General features: G+C 54.4%; 2 protein-coding genes across 2 annotated transcripts in view; one reads left to right on the forward strand and one right to left on the reverse strand.

The window, feature by feature from the left end:
* DOCK1 (dedicator of cytokinesis 1) overlaps nt 1-21,983 on the forward strand; it is a 423,011-nt gene that overhangs the window by 166,021 nt on the left and 235,007 nt on the right. Inside the window, exon 27 of the mRNA XM_036264869.1 lies at nt 1,959-2,054. Within this exon, the coding sequence (XP_036120762.1) occupies nt 1,959-2,054 (96 nt within the window). The remainder of the gene's footprint in view (nt 1-1,958; nt 2,055-21,983) is intronic.
* The window catches only part of INSYN2A (inhibitory synaptic factor 2A), a 35,406-nt gene continuing 22,898 nt past the window's right edge, over nt 9,476-21,983 (reverse strand). The window contains exon 3 of the mRNA XM_036264870.1: nt 9,476-9,662. Within this exon, the coding sequence (XP_036120763.1) occupies nt 9,476-9,662 (187 nt within the window). The remainder of the gene's footprint in view (nt 9,663-21,983) is intronic.

The raw sequence follows: 21,983 nt of genomic DNA on the forward strand, positions 1-21,983 counted from the left end.
TTCTTTCCTGTACCATCCCAGCTACAAGCCTCCCCAGACTTCGATTTTAATTCTCAACGTCAGACAGAGGCTTGGGGGTTAAAAGTGGGAAATGAGCAAATGGAGGGCCGTGGCCGGCACCCTTTCCTTCAGTTCTTACTGGGTCACAGTAACACACGCACATCGTTTGTTCGCTTTTATGTCACGGTGCTTCTGAGAGTTTGGAGGAGAGCGGATTTCTGCCTCTGCCCCCGGTTCCTCCCCCGTGAGTAATTTCTTTTGAGGCTCCCCTAGCTGGGTTTTGGGGTTTTTTTTTTAAATGGTATTTCCTTTTGCATTTCTAAATTGCATGCTTATTCCATGGACCCTTTCCCTTAATCATTACTTGCATACACATGGAGAAGTCTGACCCTAAGCTTCCCCATCCCCAGTGTACCCACTATATATATATGTGTGTGTATATATCTGTGTGTATATATATATATACACACAGATATATACACACATACACACACACACGTGTACACATGTGACATCATTGGTTCTCCAGGGGTGTCTGGAAACGTGTGCAAGGCCTTGGTGGTCTGCCCAAGCACTGGACAGACTGGTTGGATTTTCAGGTCAGCAAGGGTGGCTCTTTTTTTTTTTTTGCATTTATCATCAGATAGAGCGGGAGGGAAAGAGGAAGAGAGAGAGAAACATCGATGTGAGAGAGACACATCAAGTGGTCGCCACCCACACAACCCCAATAAGGGCCAGGGACAAACTGCAACCGAGGTGCGTGCCCTTGGCAGGAACCGAACCCAGGACTCTCTGGTCCACGGGCTGACGCTCTAACCACTGAGCCAAACCAGCCAGGGCAGGGGGTGGCTCTTAGTTCTATCCCACATGACCTCCAGACACCTTCCCAGTCAACATGCACACACAGACACACACACACACACACACACACACACACACACGTCCTGCCCACTTCCTCCTGCCCTGGCTCCTTCTCTGAGCTAGTTAGTGCCCTCAGAGGTAGACATCAGATAAATTCATTTTCAGTGGTGATGGCTTCACCCAGGGCAGCCTCCACTGGTACCAGTCCAGGGCTTGCCCTGATCTTACTGGAGAAAATGCCAGAGTCTGGTATGGCCAAACCTCACTGAGGAGATGGCACCTGTCCTGGGCTTGTGCGAATGTGACTAGAAAACATATTTTAAAAAATATTTTTTCTTTATTGCTTTTTAGAGAGAGAGAAAGGGAGAGGGAGAGAGAGGTAGGGAGAGAGAGAGAGATAGAAACATTGATGAGAGAGAACATCGATTGGCTGCCTCCTGCACGCCCCCCACTGGGGAATTGGACCCACAACCTGGGCATGTGCCCTGACCGGGAATCGAACCCGTGACCTCTTGTGCATGGGTGGACGCTCAACCACTGAGCCACACCGGCTGGGCTAGAGAACATTTTTATACACGTTCAGAGCTCATGCAGAAGAATCGAGAATCCCATGTCACGCTAAGCAGAAGCGCAGATTTGTACCGAGAGGAAGTCCTACGGCTGCACGAGTGTAGGTCGTTTATAACCGGCGTGGAAGCATTCTGCTCTGAGCGCTGCTCCCCCGTCGCAGGCTGACCTGTGGAGCGCCCCTCGCTGGCATCTGCCTGCCTCCTCCTCGAGGGCCAGCGCCTCCGGAAACGACTAATCAGGACTAATCAGGAATCATTAACCTTATGTTGTTTAAACAGGCTTGCTTTCATTTTTAAGGTTTGCTTAAATTACCGTGATTATATAACAAATATCATTAATGGACGGTAATTAATAAAATGGCTTGAGTTTGCTTTGCGAACGCTTTTGCCTTTGACAAGGACCATTTTTCATCTCGGAAGGGTTGGCCTCGATTCGGTTTCCAGGGGAAGTGGATGCAGTCACAGCCCAGGGCTTGTGTGTTCCCGACTGTTCTGGGTGCTGGTTCACACCCGTGTGTCCTCCCGCAGGGTCCCACTCAGAGGCACGTCCAGATCATCATGGAGAAGCTTCTCCGGACGGTGAACAGGACGGTCATCTCCATGGGGCGGGATTCCGAGCTCATCGTAAGTGCCCAGTGGCAGCGCGTGGCCGCTCTGTTGTGCCCAGCGCCTCTTTCCCAGGAATGGCATTTACCTTCCAGCCTGAAACTCCATCGGGTCCTTTTCCGACTGTCTTTCGAAACTAAGCCCACTTTGCTGTGGCCCCGCGCGGGCGAGGTGCCTCCGTTGCCTCTGCTGTGCGCGCGGTGCCCCTTGGCCACGAGCGTCGGAGGTGGACGGTGAGCCGGCCGCGCTTCGGGGCAGAGAAGGATGTGTGCTTTCTTCTCAGTCCTCATCCTTCTGGAGGTTTCTTTCTTCAGTTTACGTGGAAGATGCCATGACTAACACGTGACGAGAGACCTTGGCACGTAGCCGAGGTGCTCCAACGTAGCCGTTTGCTTCTGCTCTGATGCCCGGTAGATGTTTCTTCTTGCAGATCGTAGAGGCCTGGAATGGGATCTGAGAATAATATAAAATGTGTATTATGGCACCATTTTTCCCCAGAGTGGACCACTTTCCTCCTCATTTCATTATTCTTAAATTTGGCTGCTCTGGCACTTTCTGAGGATGGTTATGACAGGGAGGACCGTACTTGGTCTCACCCAGCTGTGGCCTACTTCCCGCTGAGCAGCTGGCAGCGGCCCAAGGCGAACGGCCCACATCCGGCCGCTTCCCACCGAAGTCTCCAAAGCAGGGCGTGGATTTGGGTCCCAAGCGGACACCTTCCAAGCCCCACCTCGGCGGTATCTGTAGGAGTTCAGAAATCCCATTTGTGAGACCAGCCAGGCTGCCCCAGGGTGGATCTCAGAAAAGCAGTTCTGAATGGGCTGCAGTTGTTTAAGGAGCCCGCAGCCTGGGATGTTTTCAGGACGCGCACTTGCCACTGGAAGTCGGGGCTGTAGAGAGGGCTCTTTCTGCTCTCGGGGGACCAGGCGTCCCTTCGTGGTGGCCACGGAGCGGCAGGATGCTCCCCTGAAGGCTGGGTTTGCCCTTGCATGCGACCTTGTGCTCAGATGGAGGTGTGCGCCTTCACTTCCTGGTGTCTCATCCCCGAGTCCCTGTTGTTGCTCTGTGAGTTTAGGTTAGAGAAAGGTGCTGGGGGTGGCGGGGGGCGGGTGGGCCTTCTGAACTGGAAAAAGCCCAGAGAAGGGTCTGGAGACCTGGTTTGGGGGAGCGCTGACATCCCTCTATGTCAGAGGGGTTTCAGTTCTTTTGTGCTTGTTCCTCGTTTTTAAGGGGATACAAGTGTTTTGAATAGATGCGCTTCTCTTCCTGACTGACCCCGCGATCCTGCCAGCAACCATCCTAAAAACGGGACCTCTTTTTCCACGGAGTTGGTCCGGGGGAGGCTGTTGGGTCTGGCATTTTCCCTGTCTGCCTGTGCGTGGAACGGAGACGCCGGGCTGTCCCGCGTCCTGCGTGGAATGGAGACCCCGGGGCGTCGCGCGTCCTGCGTGGAACGGAGACGCCGGGCTGTCCCGCGTCCTGCGTGGAACGGAGACGCCGGGCTGTCCCGCGTCCTGCGTGGAACGGAGACCCCGGGGCGTCGCGCGTCCTGGGGTGAGCCTGGGCACACCACGGAAGCCTTGCTTTGGGCTGCGTCCGGGTTTCATGAAGCACTTTGAGTTGGTTGTCTAACATTTGTTTCAGTGTATTTTCCATCTGTCCACATTCTGTTTGAAATGGGCTCTTGGAAAACATCTTATACTTGGAAGAAAAATACGCCATGATCTTCAGGATCACACTTTTTTTTGTAACCAATCAAACGCCACTTGGCAGGTGTGGAGCCATGGATGGGGCGGGGCCCTGGCTCAGGCCTGGTGTAGCGAGGAGGCTGGCGTGAATCTTGCCCACTCAGGATGCTGTTTTATCTTCACTGCAGTGTAGTCCACGCTGCAGAGTGACCGAGTGAAGGGCTTACTGTCAGACTGTCGGATTTCAGACTGTATTTTTCTGTTCCTGTTTGAAAAGGTGTCTGGGCCCTCAGTGTTAGGCGGTCCTCTTAGACTTTGGGGAAGCTCTCCGCAGGTGGCCGTGGTGGGTTCAGGTGCTCTTGCCTGGTGGACAGGTGGCCTGAGCCGTGGTTAGGTGGGCGACGGCCCCCCCAGGGTGTCTGCTGGAACGAGCAGAGCTGGGTTGAGAGCATGTGAAATGACAAACACGCAGGAATATTCCTTCTGCGATATTAGCTGCCACTTCTAAATGGTCGGGTTTACCTTCCGCTAATGGGTCCTTTAAAAATGTAATTGCGTGAGAAGGACATTTAGATTTTTCTGTGGCCTGGATACACACCACAAGACTACAAACGACCGATTGACTAGAAGGAAAAGGCGGGCCTTTGCCCAGGAAGCTGAGCCGTGGAGAACTCTCAGAAGCAGGCTTAGGAAGGGCACCTCTGCCTGGATCGTCCACTGGCCCGTGTGCCCGCCAGGCCTCCTGACCCACTGGACTCCAGTGTCGGCAGCGGGACGCCGCGGGGGCGGGAAGGTTTCACTGTGACAACAGCGTCGTCTGGGGAGGGCACCGCGAGGGAAACCCAGTGCTGTCCTCGGGCCTGGGTGGTCCTGGTCCGCGAGGGCCCAAGTGCTGCTCCCCTTGGAAAACACTGTCACAGTTGCTCAAAGACGGGATGTCTCTGCACGAACACGCACTTTGTGATGTCTGTTCTCGTGGAGTTCACGAATGGCTGTGCTTTTCAAAAAAGGCTGTTCTTAATTTTGTCTGCAAAAGAAAGTAATACATTCTAACACTTTCAAACGGACAGTGTCTGATTCTCTGTACTATACTTGTGCTGTCAAAAGTGTCGCTCATGGGCCCTGGCCGGTTTGGCTCAGCGGTTAGAGCATCAGCCTGCGGTCCAGAGAGACCCGGGTTCGGTTCCCGCTGAGGGCACGTACCTCGGTTGCAGTTTGTCCCCGGCCCTGGTTGGGTCGTGCGGGTGGCAGCCACTCGATGTGTCCCTTTCACGTCGATGTTTCTCTCTCTCTCTCTCTCTCTCTCTCACACACTCTCTCCCTCCCTCTCCCCCTCCCTCCTACTCTATTTGAACAAAAAATGGAAAAGTCCTCGGGTGAGGATAAAAACAAAACAAAACAAGTGTTGTTCATGGGACTTGGGCAGTCAACCGCCTTAGAGAGCTCGCGGCTTCCAGAAAGTCACCCCCGCCCGGTACGCATGTCCTCCTAAGTTCCCTTCTATCCGCCGATGGTGCGACGGGTTTCCCTGCCTCCCTCAGATTCCCGGGGCCCCGCAGTTTGTCCAGGGTGCTCACTGACGGGGGCATCACTGCGGAGGACGTGAAACCCGGCCATTGCCCAGGGTGCTCACTGACGGGGGCATCACTGCGGAGGACGTGAAACCCGGCCATTGCCCAGGGTGGTCACTGGCGGGGGCATCACTGCGGAGGACGTGAAACCCGGCCATTGCCTGGGCAAAACAGGCCACAAGCCCTGCGCGCTCATCCCGCACGGCAAAGGCAGCCCCGTTGGTCCCTGAGCTGCTTACCCGGCAACGTGCGGCTCTCGGGCAGCCTCTCTGCCAGATCTGCCCGTCACGGCCCGAGCGCACGCGGATGCGCAGAAGGGGGCGCTGCTTCCGAGTCGCAGCGCTCTTTCTCCACACCTGCCCTGCGCCCCGTGGGCCCCTGCTGGGGTGTCCAGATGAGAGACGTGCACCTGCCTGCACAGCAGCTCGCTCAGGGTGGCGCTGTGCCCTGGAGCTGCCGGCCCCGTGCCAGGTCGGATGTCACCGGCCGCTGACCCTGCTCCTGGTCGCCCAGTCCCCAGCGGTGGTCAGGGGAGTGCGGCTGTCTCGGACAGTGGGGCGCAGAGGCGCTCACGCTCCGCACTCCGTTCTTCTTGTCCCCGGTCCTGGTCCTGCGTCTCCGAGGCAGAGAGCAGGCGCTTCTCCGTGCGGAGTGTGCTCTGAGCCGTGGCCGAGGGCCGCGCGTCCTGTGCCGTGCCCACGCTAGCACCCAAGGACAGCGGTGTGGCACGGCGGGCTCACTTCCTGTTCGAGACGGGTCAGCCTGCTGCAGGGCACTGCCACCACACCTCAGCTCTCCGTGGTGGTGGTCACCTTGGCAACCTTGCAGGAAGCGTGGGGAGCTTCTGCCCACGTCCTAGGCCCTTTCTTTATTAGGTAGCATGGTTCTCCCTTGATTACCTGCCCTTTTTATACTCTCCTGGAGCTGGGGGAGGGTCTGAGGTCCACAGAACAGGGCACAGGCCTTGGGACTTCTTGAGGGTAGTGGCACACTGTAAGAGTGGTGGGCAGTGGCCCAGTGGGTGTCCTTTACAGCTGAGGACCTCAGAGGCACAGCAGTGGGGGGGACTCACCGGTGATTGTGGATGTGACTTCAGGTTCCCCAGCTGCTGTGGGTGGTGTCTTGGGTCTCACAAACTGTTGTGCCTGGAGTTGCTCAGCCCCTTCTCCCCCCTGAGGAACTGGGAGATGGGGGAGCTGTCTGCCTCAGCCCACGGCGGCCCTCCATCCTTGCAGAGACCAGGAAAGGGGGTACGGTTTCTCCTCTGGGTTTCCTGGCGGAACTCTTCCTTCAGAAGGGTCAGTGTTGGGCTAGCCTCCGCAGGAGAGGGTGCTCCTCAGCCAGCTGAGGTGTCGGTGTTCCACCCAGAGGAGGGGACAAGAAGGGGAGGAGGTGGCTGGTCCCCTGGGGCTGGGACCTGATTGATGATGGTCAGGGAAGCTGTCTCCATGGGACCATGGCAGGAGTTTCCCTGGAAACAGGGAGTTCAGTTGTCTGAGGTTCTTTAAAAACTGGACATCAGTGAGTGACCCTACTGTGAGCCTGTATGGTGGGTGCCCTGCATCCTCAAGAAGTCACCCCGTCTTCCTGGTGGCCGAAGCCCATGCCAGGGCGCATGGTCTGGTAAGCTGAGTCCCAGCCGGAGTGTGAGCCCCCCCCCCCCCCCCCAGCCGGGCAGGCCAGGCCAGTGCCCACACCTCGTAGTGGTCTCCTCTCTCGGAACCTCGATGAAGGTTTTTCAGCCTGAACGCCCTTCTTCTGTTGCTGTTTTCTAGTTTACTTCTATTTTCCCAAATAACTCAGACCACGCAATAAGTATAATAGCCACACAGAACATTACCTTTCGTTTTTTTTGTTTTTTTTTTTATTATTTGAAAATTAATAAAGAACTTAGTGACAAGTATAATAATTTAATCTCCATACGGAATGCCGTGGGCACATCTACATATGAGGGAACACTGTACCTTTTACCTTGGTTTTTGTATCAAAGTTCTTAAATCTTTCTAAGAGAAGAATCATCTGTTAATGACACATTGCAATTAAACTATGAAATGACTTTGAAAATAGTTTTCCTATTCTGAAGACAGTTTTATTTTTTAAATAGGAATGAATGTATCTTCAGTCTCCTTTTCGACTCGGAAAATTAATTTTTTTTTTTTAATCTAGGCTGCTTTTGAAAAGGGATGTTGTTTTGTTTACCAGGATGTCCTCGTGTGTCGACAGATTTATAGAACTAATTAGAAGGCTGCTCACATCTTTATTTCAGCTCACGGAGAGAGTTGGGAGTCCTTAAAACACGGAGAAATAACGTTGCGACATTTTTATAACATTAGTTAGAAACAGTACAAAATACATGGAACACATTTCTCAAAACTTTATGTCTCCACGACACAATTGCACTTCCTTCAGGGTCACAGGATCATCTTGTTTGTCCTTCTTTTGCACAAAAATATTGCTCAATTCTGTTTACCGATGGCCAAGGATTTGTATCCTTGTGCATCGTTTCAACAGAGGCCTATTTTTTCTTTTAATGAAAGAATTACCTACAGCTGTGGTGTAGCTGGAACAACCCCCAGAGGATGTCTACACCTCAGACTCTCCAGGTTCAGATCTGATCGCTGATCACTACAAGGTCCTTGTAGAGTCAAAACACTTAGAGCTAAAGTCAGTCTGCTGCCGAGTCAGGAGGAGAAACGCAGGGGGAGAAATAGCCCCGATCTGACAAATTCAGGAAGAGGACCTAAGGGGAGCCACTCTGCCCCTGGCATCTGATCAATGACAGGTGTATGTCTACACTAGATTAGAGGTGAGACTGTGAGACAGCAACTTGAAGACTAGGTTTCCTCATGTGTTCACAAATTATTCAAAATTCCATTTGTACAAAAACAAAACAAAAAAGGCAAAAGAAGATCCCTGCGTCCTACTGTGAAAAGCAAACGTCGATAGACAAGGTTATTCATAGATCAGGGGACTTTGATTTGTATAAAAAGATACTTGCCAAGGAATGAGTGAAAAAATAAAGGAACTAAGATTTATATTGCAGTGTGTAATCAAAAGAGAACTCTAAGTGTCACTGTTTATTGTAAAAAATACCTAAAAACATTTGATTCACAGCTTTTCCCCTAGGTATTTCGTTGAGTACAGCTGACTAATAGGTTAAATGGAGGTGATATTACGTTTGTTGGATGGTAGCCGCTAAACCACACACACTGTGTCTCGTTGAGGTGGTCAGGTCTTCCACAGGTGTCACCAAGCACGACACATTGTCTACGATGGCTGCCTGCGCCTTCGGTGATGAACATCGTTTCAGAGACTGATCCACAGAAACGCCTTCCGGCGGCAGAAAATGCCTGTGACTGATCGGCAGCTGCGTTACCCACGGTGTCTTTCGATGTGTGTTTTCGAATTCTTGCCAGAATTTAGCGTTTGGACTTTGGGTATCAAAAGATTAAAAATGAGATCCAAGGAAGCTTAGTGACCAGTAGCTCTGACCCTGTCAACTCGCAGTGATTCCAGCCATGTCCTGACTTTGGGAGACTCGGGCTGCTGGCCGTTTGGAAATGAGCGGTAAACATGTTGCCGGTCTGAAGGTGTGGAGGATGCTAAGGTGTCAATGTGACACTGTGATGTGGTCACTTGGCTTAGCGCTACAGCACATGAAGGCAGATATACACAGAGTCACATTTGAGAGAGTATTCATGGTCTCTGACCACTTGAAAAAAATTGTGCTTTCTCCGGAATCGGATGTGCTGGAAGTCGCGCCTGCCCCCTGCTTTGTTGGAAACGTAAAAATGAAGTCCTTTGCCAACATAAGGCTTGCTTTTTCTTCTCGTTATTAAAAAAACGAACAAAGGCTTAGAAATAGCCGTGAGTTCTGGCTGTGTACAGAGGGACCGCCCGCGTTCCGCAGGGTGACGACATGGGACTTGCCGACCTGGGGTGGGGGCAGGACGGCCAGGCGTCCCCTTGACTGGACGCGGCGTCACTTCAGGTTTCACCGCCCGCGTCGGCCGACGGGCTCCTGTTCACGATCGATCAGTACGAAGGCCTTTTTGGTAAGCGGGGTGCGAACGGGGTGGCGCCGGGTCGGCCACGGTTCACGTCCGTTCGTTTCGGGGAAGGGCTGACGGGACCCCCGTGGGTTTCAGAGTCGGCCTTGAGACTCCCAACGCCATGGGTTTTAAAGGAACCAGAGTTTCCATCGCCCGTGCTTTTTGGATTCGGGTTTGGATTTTTGCTTGGGGGTCGAGGCGTGAGGCTCCTGGGAGTAAGGCGGAGGAGGTGCGACCTGAGCGTCCTCGAAGGGGTGGAGGTTCCTCAGCACGGGCTGCAGTTTGTCTTCTTGCTGCTTGAAGTCCAGCTCCACGCTAGGAGGAAAAGAGAGGATGAGTTTAGTGTTTGGTCTTTCCTGTGTAAAGATCCTCCTAGTGACACTGAGGTGGGCGGCTTCTAACCAGGGTGCCGACCCTTCACAGGGTGTTTATGCTGTGGTCTTACGGCTTGGTAGCAAGCAGCGGGCTGTAATATATCCCAGCTCTGCGTCAGTCTGAACTGCACTTGAGCCTTGAACAACAGGGGGACGAGGGGACCCCATGCCCCTCGCAGTTGAAAACCTGTGTATCACTTTTGACCCCCCAAATCCTTAACTACTAATAGCCGACTGTTGACCGGAAGCCTTTCCGAAAATGTAAATCGTGGCTTAACGCATATTTTCTGTGTTATACGTAGTATAACACTGTATTCTTACCAAAGAAGAAGGCAGAGCAAGGAAAACATTATTATGAGAATCATAAGGAAGAGAAGATACATTTATGGTACAGTATTTATTGGAAAAAAAAAATCCCACTTGTAAGTTCAAACCTGTGTTGTTCAGGATCCTCCGTATTTCAAACAGGTTTTTTTCTGTGAAAAATAACTTACTTGCTTTCATTTTGAACCCCTGAACGGTTGTCAATGGACACAGGTGGTGTCCAAGTATAATCAGGGATGCATAATGACATTTTGGTCAACGACAGACCCTGTAGGACGGTGGTCCACAGGATGACAATGGAATTGAACATCCTGTTGCCTAATAACGTCAGAGCCGCCACCCTGTGATAGCACAGCACCTGGCCCAGGTGCTTATGGTGATGCTGGTGTGAACAGACCTACCCTGCCCGTCCCATCAAGTGCATCACACACAATTGTGGAAAATACATGACACTTGAGAAGGGTGATAAACAGCCATGTTACTGGCTTCTGGTTTACTGCGCTGTTCTTCCCCGTGTTGTTTTAGGGGGGGCTCTGTCTACTCACAAAGAAAGTGTTGCTTATACACAGCGGCCGTGTTACGCCGCGTGTCAGCTGTCTCGTGTTCCCCGTGTCTCTGGTTGTGCCCTTGTTGCCAGCACGGGACTGAATCTGGGGTTGTTTTGTAGTCACACGCTGTAGCCCAGGGGCACTGGGCTGGACCGCGGAGCCTGGGTGCGCGCTAGACTGTACCGTCCGGTTTGTGTACGTGCCCTCGGGATGTTCGCACCACAAGGCGATGGCCCGGTCACACCTTTCTCGAAATGCATCCTCGTCGCTCAGTGGTGTGTGACCTCCGAGTAACCCCTTTGCCTGTTTGCAGACTGCACCTGGAATGAGTAGGTCCCCACAATCTGTGTGGTCGGGAGCCCCCTTAGCACACACGGGCCAAATGTGCACGCGGAAATCCCGTTCTCACCCGGAACAGTCGGGGCGTGAAAGGGCCTCGATACCGTTCTCCTCGTGGATCCGATCTGCCTGAGAACCCCTGACCGCCGGCGCCTCCGAGGCCGGGGAGGCGGGGTGTGTGCCGTCAGCGCCCTGAACATGACTCAGTTCTTATCAAAGGCGGGTTTCGCGTTTGGGGAAAGTAACCCCGGAATTGTAATTACACCACGGGAGCCCTCGTGTGCAAACATGTTGCCCCAGGGGAGGACACTTGGCGGAAGTAATAATGTCTGTGTTAGAATGACAGGATTAGAGATGATGATTTTAAGAATTTGCTGTTTCTTAGGAAATTTCTCCTCTTCCTCACTTTGAAAGGACCAGAGCTGGTCCCCTAACCTTCGCTAACTTCGTGGTCCCCGAGGCCTCGGGACAGCACCCTGAGCCCCGTGTCACTTTCCTGTGGGGATTCCGGCACTGCTGTTGCTTCTGCCCACCTCCCTGTACCCCCGCTACTTGACTGGCTTCCAGAAATTCTACACTTCTCTTCCTTGTCTGGTCTTGAACACCAGGCTAAGTGTCAGTAGATTTCAGTAAAGTTTCAGCGATGATGATACTACGTGAGCTCGTAACATTTCGTATCCAGTGCGACCGTAAACCATTTACAAACATGAAATCCTGTTGATTGAGCTAGCGGTCCGTTCATCGCAGACAAATTCTGACATTTTGGAAACAGCCGAGGCTCTAGAATCTTGAGTTCTGAAAGCAAGTTCCAGACCCGCCGATGGGCCACTTTGTTCTACATCCTCTGCCCCACTTTGCTCATCCTCCAAGGTTGTGCTGTTCCGGGAAAAACTGAAGATGTGTCTGGAAATGGCCCGTGGCCCCCGCTCCCAAAACAAGAATTCGTCTTCGGCCCAATTTCCCGAGGCCTCTCTGGGTCCTGCTGTGGTTCCCTGCACAGAGAGCAAACCTCACGAACTCACGTCCGCTCGTCTGGAACCCTCGGGCACCGCTCCCCTGAGGACGGTCCTGGGAAGTGTGCGTCTCGCACGTGCGTGTCTGTGAGCATGCCCTCCGTTCTGTTACCTGCGCCGCAGACGGATGGGTTCGTCCTGTCGTTACCCCTTGATATTGGGGGGCAGGGGGGACTCCGGCACATCCCTTATCCTCTTAGGGCTCAGTTTCCTTCTCTTCAAGGGACATGATCATTGCTGCCCCGGCGATCTCACTGAATTAGGTAAGGATCCTCCCTCTCCACACCCCCCGGAAAGGTCCGTGAAGACGTTTTCTAAAATACAACAATGAATTCAGATATTGTCCTGATTATCAGATGACCATCAATTTTGTAATGAGAAAAAGAGCTATCCGTGATCCAGATAATCCTTATAAGAGACTTCTTCAACTTGGATATTTAACAAGAAAAACAGGAACCATGCTATTGAGTCTGAGATATCGTACCCAATACGGTTGTCAGATACAAGGAGTAATTTTACCAAGGTGCTTGATGGGTATTGAAAGCCCTCCGGATCAGAGCCATTTCGAGAGTCCCAGAGAGGCTGTGAGTTATTAGCTCGCAGGGTGGGGCTCGCGCTGCAGCTCTGGGTACCTGTAATTATTGAATTCCCATTAAGCAACTACATTGGGAATCCTGTTATTAACCAATTTATCACACCACGGAACCATGTAATCACAGAGAAACCTAATCTGAGCTCTTGTTAACAGAATGACTCGACTTTATCTGTCGAGTTGATTCCTGTTGGCTCTCCTCTGGTACGGAGAAGCTGCACCAGCAGTGGGGGTCTTCCTGGAGGGGTGTGTGGGGTGACTGCTGATGGAACGTGCCTATAGAGGGGCCAGCGAGGCGACCCTGAGCCCTGCGTCCCCCTCCCCTCTGTAACCACAAGAGCCTTCGGATGAGACCTGTGCACCCGCCGCAGACTGGGGGCCCGTGCGGCAGACGGGGTGGTGTGCCTGCACTCAGGTGCGAACACTCTGCCACCCTGCACCGCACAGTGCTTTCTGCTGGGGGCCTTTTCTCACTGGGGCAGGCACACACCTAGTCGCCGGGTTGCATCCAAAGCACACAGCTGCTGCAGAGGGCGACGCATGAAGGTTAGTGGTGTGGCCAACTCTGGCCGACACAGAGCAAAGCTGCTTTCAGTCTGGACAGCCAAGTGGCCAGAAACAAGCACCTGCTGTCCTGGTCAGACCAGGGACTTGACGTGGACAGACGCCACCGGCCACTGTAGGGCCCGTTGGCTGCTCGGCGAACACAGCGCGCTGTCCAAGCAGGTGGGGCGGCCGACTGGCCAGGGGAGGGCCCCACTCCGAGCTTTACCGCTGGTGTCTGGGTGGCACCGGGCGTGGGGACAGGTGCCCGCATGCTGCCTGGTACCGGCGTGGTCGCCCTGGGGTGAGTGTGAAGGCTGGGTGCGCCCTCCTTGCCGGTGGGACATCGAGCTCGGGCTGCAGGTGGTGCTGGGTGAGGGCCGCGGGGCCGGGGGCTGGGCATCGGCCGGAAACCCTGGGAGCCGCATTGTTTGCTTTCACACCCTTCCTGCCCCTGCCTGCGTCCCCGTGTCTGCCACACAGCCAAGCCACCCGGTCACACGCCCGGCACGGAGAGCCCCCCGCGTGCCATCACGAAGCCACCGAGGGCACCTCACGGGGCTCATGGTGACGGGGCACTGAAGCGACAGGGCGTACGTTTCATTTCATCGGTTAGCCTTGTTCTTAAAAATGCAAGTGCTGAGTATGGGGACTTTTCTGACACTTATTTTTCTGTACACTTCGAAGAAATGCTAATCTGCCCCGAGTCCCAGGCCGCGCCGGCGCTGGCTCCCGCGCACCCTCGTCTTCCCGGAGCCACTGCTGGGCTTTGTGGCCACACGTGTCCGCACGGCCCGTGTGCAGAGGCGGTCCCGCTCCAGCCGCCGTCGCTCGGGCTGACACGCCGTGAGGACGTGGGCCTGTGCAGTTCCCTCCGCAAGCTGTTGCCGACGCCTCGGTTAACGTCAGAGAAGTGGGGCTAAAAGGTCCTCCCTCCATCGCCCCGTGTGGACCGGGGAAGAGTGAAAAGGAGGCGGGATTGGCTGCAAGCGCTCGTTTCTGGAAGGAAACCTGAAGTCTGATTTCTCCGGCCTCGCCCACGGTGGCGTGGCTCAGTGGACCGTGGGCAGAGGCCTCCGTGTTTCATGGGATCGCAGAGTCCCCAGGCGGGAACTGGCCCTGACTGGCTCACGCTCTCCACTGTGGATAAATCACCTCACCTCCAGGGGTCTGAGCCTCCCGGGATCCTACGGGGGTTCCACGGAGCAGCCACATGTGCGGGGAAGCGCGGCCACGCCCAGGAGAGCCAGCACGTGGCGGGGCGTGATGCTCGTCCTGTGTGGATGTGGATGTGGGTGGACACTGGCCGTCCCAGGAGCCCGAGGCTTTGGGGCAGGGGAAGCAGCGGGCGGGTGCCCGTCGGCACCGCAGGGAACACCGGCGTTGTTCAGAGGACGCGGCAGCTGGCTCTCAGCTCCGGGCCTGGCTTTCTCCCTTGCCAGCGAGGTGAACACGGGCGTCTCTCTGTGTTCTGGTCCCCGGTTGACATGCGTGGCTCCGGCCATACTTGTAGCAGTGAAAGAACCAAGACTCAAAATAGCCGTCGTTGTCTCGTGAACCCATCTTTTTGTGAATGTCATCTGGCGGCACCCTACATCCAACATGTCCAAGGTCAGACCTCTCCCCAGCCTGCACGGCTACTCCTCCGGCTGGCCCAGCCTCGCACCTCGAACCCAGCTGACTCATCCTTCCTGGTGCCCCACCCGCTGGGTCACGGATACGCCCTCAGCATCTCCAGTGTCCATGCTTCAGCCACCTCCAGCCATGGTCCAAACCTGCCAGAGTTTTCTGTGTGTCCGTTGGCTCAGCTGAGGGTATCTGTCCTCTGCATCTCTCCCCTCCCTAACCCTTCCACCTCTGGAAACTCCTGGACCAACTGCTGTCGTCCTTCAAACCTGGGTCCTGTGTCACCTCTTCTTCCCGTGGATCCTCTGTCGTGAACACTGGCGTCGCACACACCTCTTTCCCGCGCAGACGCCTCCTCGGGCAGGGTCCCTCCCTCGTTTTACTACATCTCGTCTGTCTCACAGTTGCGTTGTAGTTATTTTCTCTGAGGTCCGTGGACTCGGGGAGGGATGGACCGTGTTTATTCATGCTACGTTTGTGGTGGACTTAGTACAGTGTCAGGCTCAGAAACACTTTGTTTACTGAACTGAAATAAACAGATGACCTGATCCCCTAATCCTCTTACTTCTGGTCTCAACAGAATGATGCTGCTCTGGGTTGTTTTACATCGATAATTCAGTCATCAGAACAAGCAGATACGCGCACATGTTAAAACCCGGTGTGGGTATTGACGCATATATATGGATCCCATCCCAGCAGTGTCCGATGTTAATAGTTTATAATCACCAGCTTCCAACATGGTGAACCTAGAATTGATTCATCACAACTCGGAATCCATCCGCACCACGACTTCCCATAGTAGGCACACAACATCGTTTACAGAATTACTGTCGTATGTAAATGACCAGAAGTAGGTGCGTCTTCAGTCATGCTGACACCCAGAGGATGAAACCTGCCCCTTGTCCTGGTATGCTGTGGCAGGGGGGTCCTCACGGCAGTTCTAGGACAGAACAACGGGAGAAAGCCGTGGTCTGTTTTCCTAGCGCCTCGTTGTTCCGGGAGGCGTCCCGAGTTCTCGTGGACAGTGAAATCGGACAGCATGGGGCTCCTGCCCACACCATCCCGCAGCAGAACCGCCCCTGGTGCTTGACCACGCTACCATCCTCGCTCCCTCTCCTCCGTGACTCTGGGGCCCAGATACTCCCCGATGTCCAGGGCTCACCTGCGTGCCGGCCACGGCATCAGGGAGCCACGTTTTAACCTCCCGGATGTTGTAAGGTCGAATCAGAACGACCCGAGGCCACTGTTTATCATATCTGCCCCTAGTAACTTCTCAGTAGGAACGGGAGCAGGTCACTAACAAGAGTGGCCTGTGTGTACTAAGCGCATCTTAGCCCGCACTCCTCCAGGCCACAAGGGTTAAGCAGTATTGGGGGAGGGTCAGTAACTGCACTGTGGCCTGCAATGCACCCCTGCCCCCGGCCTCCAAGAAGAGGGTGCGGCTTCTGATCTCGGCTCAGACAGTGCATGTCATTGCACTCAAAGGCAGAAAACTCAGGACCCTCCGAAATTGTCGTAGAGAGCCTCGAAGGGGACGGGTGGAGCCCCAGGTCAGGTGACGTGAGTGTGGTGACCAGGATCTTGGCTGTCGCCCTGTCGGTGCTTCTCCTTTTGCGATGGGCACGCGCCTTCCCGGGGCGGCAGATGTCTTCTTCCTGGGACCCAGTGCAGGAGCTAAGGCCCCGAGCAGCCTGACCTCTCTGAGCCCCGCCCAGACTGTGTTCCAGGCCCTCTCCAGGCCCGTCCCCTCTGATATGGCCCCGTCTCCCAGACCGGGAAGCACTACGTTCTTGAGTGTGTCCTCCGGGGTCACCAGTGCCCCGTCTGAACGTCGGCTCCGCTGTACCTCCGAGGATGCCCTTTCTATGACAGGAGCTCTTTCAAGGTGACTGATGGGGAGAAGGGGCTGCTGAGTGGTTTCAGCAGCCACTGTCTTCCCTGCTCACCCTCTTTCCCGGGGGCTCTCCCAGGACCTAACTCGGGCATTGTAGCCAGCCCACAGCAAAGTCTCAGCTGAACATGAACAACGACACCGGTTTCCTAGGACACCGACAGCGTGACCCCGCCCTGGAGCTTTGGACATTGGTGAGCACTGGAGTAGCTTTTCCCTTTGAGCATAACCGGAGGTGCACGTCCTATGGGGAGGATTATCAGCATAATTAACCCTTCTCTGATAACTGCTTTACAAACACTCGGTTGAGATGAACAGTCACGGTTCAGTTTTATAGCATCTAATACGTATCAGAGTTCCATGTTAGAAATAAGGTGTTGATAGGTTCCTGAAGATTACTGAGACCCAAATCCTTACCTATTGGGTAAAAAGAAACAATATCTTTTTAGAATTCAAATAGAATAGAAAAAAAACCCCTTAGATTATTGGCTTTGGGCATCTCCAAAGAGAATTTTGAAGTCTGTTCAATCATTCTTGTTTCCTGACTTTTCATTTACTTGATTAAAAAATGCTTCCTTACACCAGAATAGCGCTGCATACGGTATTGTCCAGGGAGTCCCTCTGTCCTCTGCTCCCCAGCCCGCCACTCACTGGACATCCTGACAACAGAGCACCACATGTTAGACAAAAGGCTACTTTTTTTCACTGCAGTTCTCGCTGTTGAAGAGCTTAACAGGCACAAGGGATGGTGATTGGAGCTGGACAGCAAAGGGCATTCCTACTGCAAGGGGACAGGCCAGCGTGCAGGGGCGACGGCTTCCCAGCGGGCAGACTGATCACCCTGAGGCCCCCCATGCCGATGGCTGTCCTGAGCACCCTCTCCCAGCTCCTCCTGCGGGAAACAGGATCCGTGGCATTTCCACCCACGTTTCTGTCTGCGTCTTTGCAACCTTGTATCTTGTGCTCTTACTGGTTATGTAATGCATTCCCACAGATGATCTGAGAAAATGGAACCCATTAATTCTGTGCATTCCTCGTTCGGTCTCAGACTGTTCGGGTACGTTACTCGCCTGTTTTCAAATCCTCTTGTTATGTTGGGAAGGAACGTGCTGAATTTTGGAACTTCCGACAGGATATGCAGAGGTGGGGGCCTCCTCGGACGTTCCCCAGCTGCTGGCAAATGGGTTCACGTGTCCAGCGAGGCAGCCCTTCCATCCTTGGCGATGCTCTGGCTGCCGCCCCCCTGGAGTTGCTGCCAGATGTCCCTAATTCTCTAGCCTTGGAGGGGGGTCGCTCTGCAGAAGACACCTAACACCTCCTCGACATGGTATCCCTCGACCACGACCCTGTCTCGGCTGAGTCAGCTTGTCCCCGGGTCCAGCAGCCTGGCTTCCTTCAGCTCCTCCTCTTCTGCTCTTTGTCACTGTCTGTGGCCTCCACTTTCAGGACTGGAGGTCCCCTTTTGTCAGAGTCTGATGGTGGGGGTGTGCTTGGGGTTGGCATCAGCCAGATTCCAAATTCCTCCCTGTCTCGCAGCCCCTGTCCCCTCTGGGGAGTCCCAGGACAAATGCTTGCTGAAGAAATGCATATAAGCATCAGGTGGAAGGGGCCGGGTGTTTTATCAGTGTGGTTGTTTGAAATCCTGACTCTGCTTGACCATCCGGGGGTCATGTCCAACGCTGAAACTATGACAGACACCAGGGCGTTCCAGAAGCCGCTCTCTTCAGTGCTGCAGAGTGATGGGCAGACCCGAGTCCTTCCCATCCATTCCGGGTCCCAGCCACTCCCGGACCCCTCGTCATCATTAGTATCACTGAGGCCAGCTGTGTGGTGGCCTTGATGAAACCGAGACGGAGCAGGTGTAGGCCTGCTGGAGGGCACAGTCCCTTAGGGTCTGGTAACGAACGGTATGAATTCTGACACGTGGCAGGAACATTTTAAATTCTGATGAAGATCCGACTTCCTGTGTCTTAATCAGCATCACTGTGATCTGGCCTTCATTCCCTTTCGCACAGAGGCTAGCAGGAGCCTCTCTCGCAGAAATGTCAGTTTGGAATTGAAGCCACTTTTTGTGGTATTTTACACACGAACCGCTCCAGCGAAGGAAGGGTCCGTGGCTGTGCCCTCGGCGTGTGTCATGGCTCCGTTCGGACGAAGGTGACTCACAGGTGCCTGACTCACGGGATCTGTCTGTCTAGGGAGCAGCCAGGCTAGTCGGGGTGCCGACGATTCCGACTGCTTCTGAGCAGAGATTCTATTCGCAACGTATCCTTCGAAAACTTTCTGAAATAGTGGCGGCGTATTTCGACAGGAAATATGGGTGACGATCGGGGAAGCTGTGTGCCCGGGAACACTCAGACGTCTACCTCTTTTAATACCTTGTTCACGCTGAGATGATCTTGAATTAGAATTTCACAGTTGGTCTGGATCCCTGGGGGGGGGACATGGAATCGCTTTAATGACCTCCCCACTCCAGCTGTGGAAAACACCACCTCTCACGCGCGAGGTTTCCGTGGCCTCGTCAGCGGGGCAGTGGCTTCCGTGCCCAGTTGTTCGTCTCTCTGCAAATCGATTTGCCGATACGGGAACGGATGCTGTGCGGATGAGAAATGGCTCGTGTGCGTGTCCGCACTTCTGGCTCCCGGGACCTTTCTGGGAAGCTCTCAGGCCCAATCCTCTCATTACCGTAAATCACTGGCTCAGATTTCAGAGCCCGAAGGGACCGACCTGATCAGTCACGGACCCTCCGTGCCATCCTGCCTTAGGATTTCAGGGACGCCCGCCAAGGACGGAGAGCGGCGGGGGTGGGGGGCGGGGTTCAGCCCCATCCGTCCCTGGGCGCGGGGATCCAGCAGCAGCCTGGGGCGGGCTGGTGTTTCCAGCCTCTTGCGCGTGGTCCTGGCAGCCCTTTTCCCTGAAATTGCTTCGAGACCTTTTGTCTTTCTGATGTTTTTCCCAAGCCCTGCATATTGCCACGACAGACTTATTTTTTAGAGAGAAATATGTGCCATCATTCACGCCAAGGTACACACTTATTACAGGCCTGTGTGATCAAGCCCCGGGCAGCGGGTCTTAGACACGGCCCTCTCCGCCGCTCCCTGTTTCTGGCGCCGCCGTGGACTCTTATGCAGCTCCGAGAGGGTAATTGGGTTTCCAGTGAAAAGCACTGCGTAAATGCAAGACAGGCGGGGTCAAATTCATTGGCCTCCCGAGCTCTCGGCTGCCAGCACACGGGTATGACAGATTGTAACACGTGGACGTGGCAGCTGTGGTGGCCTCTCGTGTTCTCCCAGGCTCTGGGACCCTCGCAGTCCTCTGGCATTTCAAATTTCTTTATTTTGAAACTCCCGTAACCGATTCAGTCCCAAGATGCTCCAGGCAGAGTGGGGGAGGTGGGGGAGCGGGGGCTCAGGGACATCTCCAAAGCCTCGGATGCAGGCCCTGGTGCCCACTCGCCTGGTGCCAGAGCCGGTCTTGGAACCTACGGGGAGGACACTGACCTTGAGCCCAACTTGCCCTTTCTGATGGCTCCTCTCTCTGCAGAGTCGTGTGCGGAGATCGAAAGAGGACTTGTTTGCAGGTTTCCTTGATGGAAGACGTGGACTCCACCCTGGCCGGTGTGGCTCTGCCGTTAGAGCGTCGGCCCGCAGACCAGAGAGACCCGAGTTGGGCTCCCGCTAAGGGCACGTACCTCGGTTATGGTTTGTCCCCAGCCCCAGTTGAGGTCCTGTGAGTGGCAGCCAGTCGATGTGTCTCTCTCACATCAATGTTTCTCTCTCTCTCCATCCTGCTCTATCTGGACATAAATGCAAAAAAAATGTCCTCAGGTGAGGATAAAAAAAAAGAAGTGGGCTCCAATCTAAAAAGCCTTTGACACGTGGACATTCTCTCGGGCTCACTTGGGTCTATAGTTCTGAGATGTGGCTCCCAGTGAACTCGCTGCCACAGGGCCACCAAACAGGGTTTTCTCCTGCCTGGGGCCACTCAGTGCTGAATGCTTCTCCACCGAAGAAACCTGAATCCTTTGTTTTTTGTTTTTCTTAACTCCTCACCCGAGGATATATTTTTTTCCATTTATCTTCAGATAGAGTGGGGGAGAGAGAGAGAGAGAAACATTGATGTGAGAGAGACACATCGATTGGTTGCCTCCTGCATGACCCCGACCAGGGCCGGAGCCTGAGCTGCAACCGAGGTCCATGCCCTTGATGGGAACTGAACCCACGACTCTTTGGTCTGCAGGCTGACACTCTGACTGCTGAGCCAAACCGGCTCAGAGAAAACCTGTATTCTTCATGAAGCGTTCGGCCTTTGAGGGTTGAGTCACAGGGCTGACTGAATGCTGAGCAGTCACCTGGCTGGATTCCCACTCGCTCCCCGTTCTATTGGGCCAAGAGAAGCCGGAGGGAAGTTACCCAGCTGAGTGGGGTGACGGTCATCGGCCATCAGGGAGGTCTCCGGTAGCCATGGGTTTCCCTCCTCCCCATGCAGCGTGTGGTGTTCGCCCAGGATTGTAACAGTCCCCTTAACCGACTCGCCGCATCAGCCACCCCTGTCCTGTGCCAGGTGACATCTGGGAGGCCGACACGAGGCTCCTGACAAACAGGCCACTCTGTCCGTCATCCATGTCCCTCTCTTCTTACACTCCAGCCGCGCTCACCAGGGGGATGTGGCGTTTGGGTCTGTTGGTGCCATCTGTACGCATGCCTGAAGAGCCACGTTGTCTTCGAATGTGATGTAAGCCGACATAATATAACTGAGCGAAGGGGACTGACTTCTGTGAGTTAGGTGCTTGGGGACGGGGAGGGTCCACAAAACGCTGAGTGTGAGAAACGAGGTGCAGAGCGGCGTCCGCAGGGTTCTGCAGTCAGGTCCCCACACCCCGCCTTGTTTCTAAGGCCAAGGAAAGGGGGCGTGGTCACGGGACAGAACTCTGCCCCCCCGTGGGCCTCCCCTCAGCAGTGTTGTCGCTGTAAATCGGGGGGCTGTGAGGTCTCCACCTATATGATTCAGGTGGAGCAGCTCAGCTCAGGTGTGATGGCTCTTCGGCCTGGTCTTTCAGTTAACTGACCACAGGCGGGCTCTCCTGCCTCCTCATCTGAAGAGCTCAGGAAACTCCCTTCCAAAGTCAATACTAAGGGTAGGGTCACTGTTAACGTTCACGTCGACACATGACATCGTCAAGTTAGCAGCTGTTAACTTTTAATGACTTCCAGCCTGAAGTCACAGGGCCGCTGGGAGATGGAGTTTGAGGAGCCATATGTACGTTCTACGTGGTGGTCACTTCGGGCTCTTCGTCCGAACTGATAGTTGGAGGACTGACTTTGCGGGGGGCCGGGGGACCTTCCTGTTCCCGCTGCAGGCGTCATTTCTGTTCACGGCAGGAGGT

This window comes from Molossus molossus, unplaced genomic scaffold (genome assembly GCF_014108415.1).
Source record: "Molossus molossus isolate mMolMol1 unplaced genomic scaffold, mMolMol1.p scaffold_m16_p_17, whole genome shotgun sequence".
In the NCBI taxonomy this organism is placed as follows: domain Eukaryota; kingdom Metazoa; phylum Chordata; class Mammalia; order Chiroptera; family Molossidae; genus Molossus; species Molossus molossus.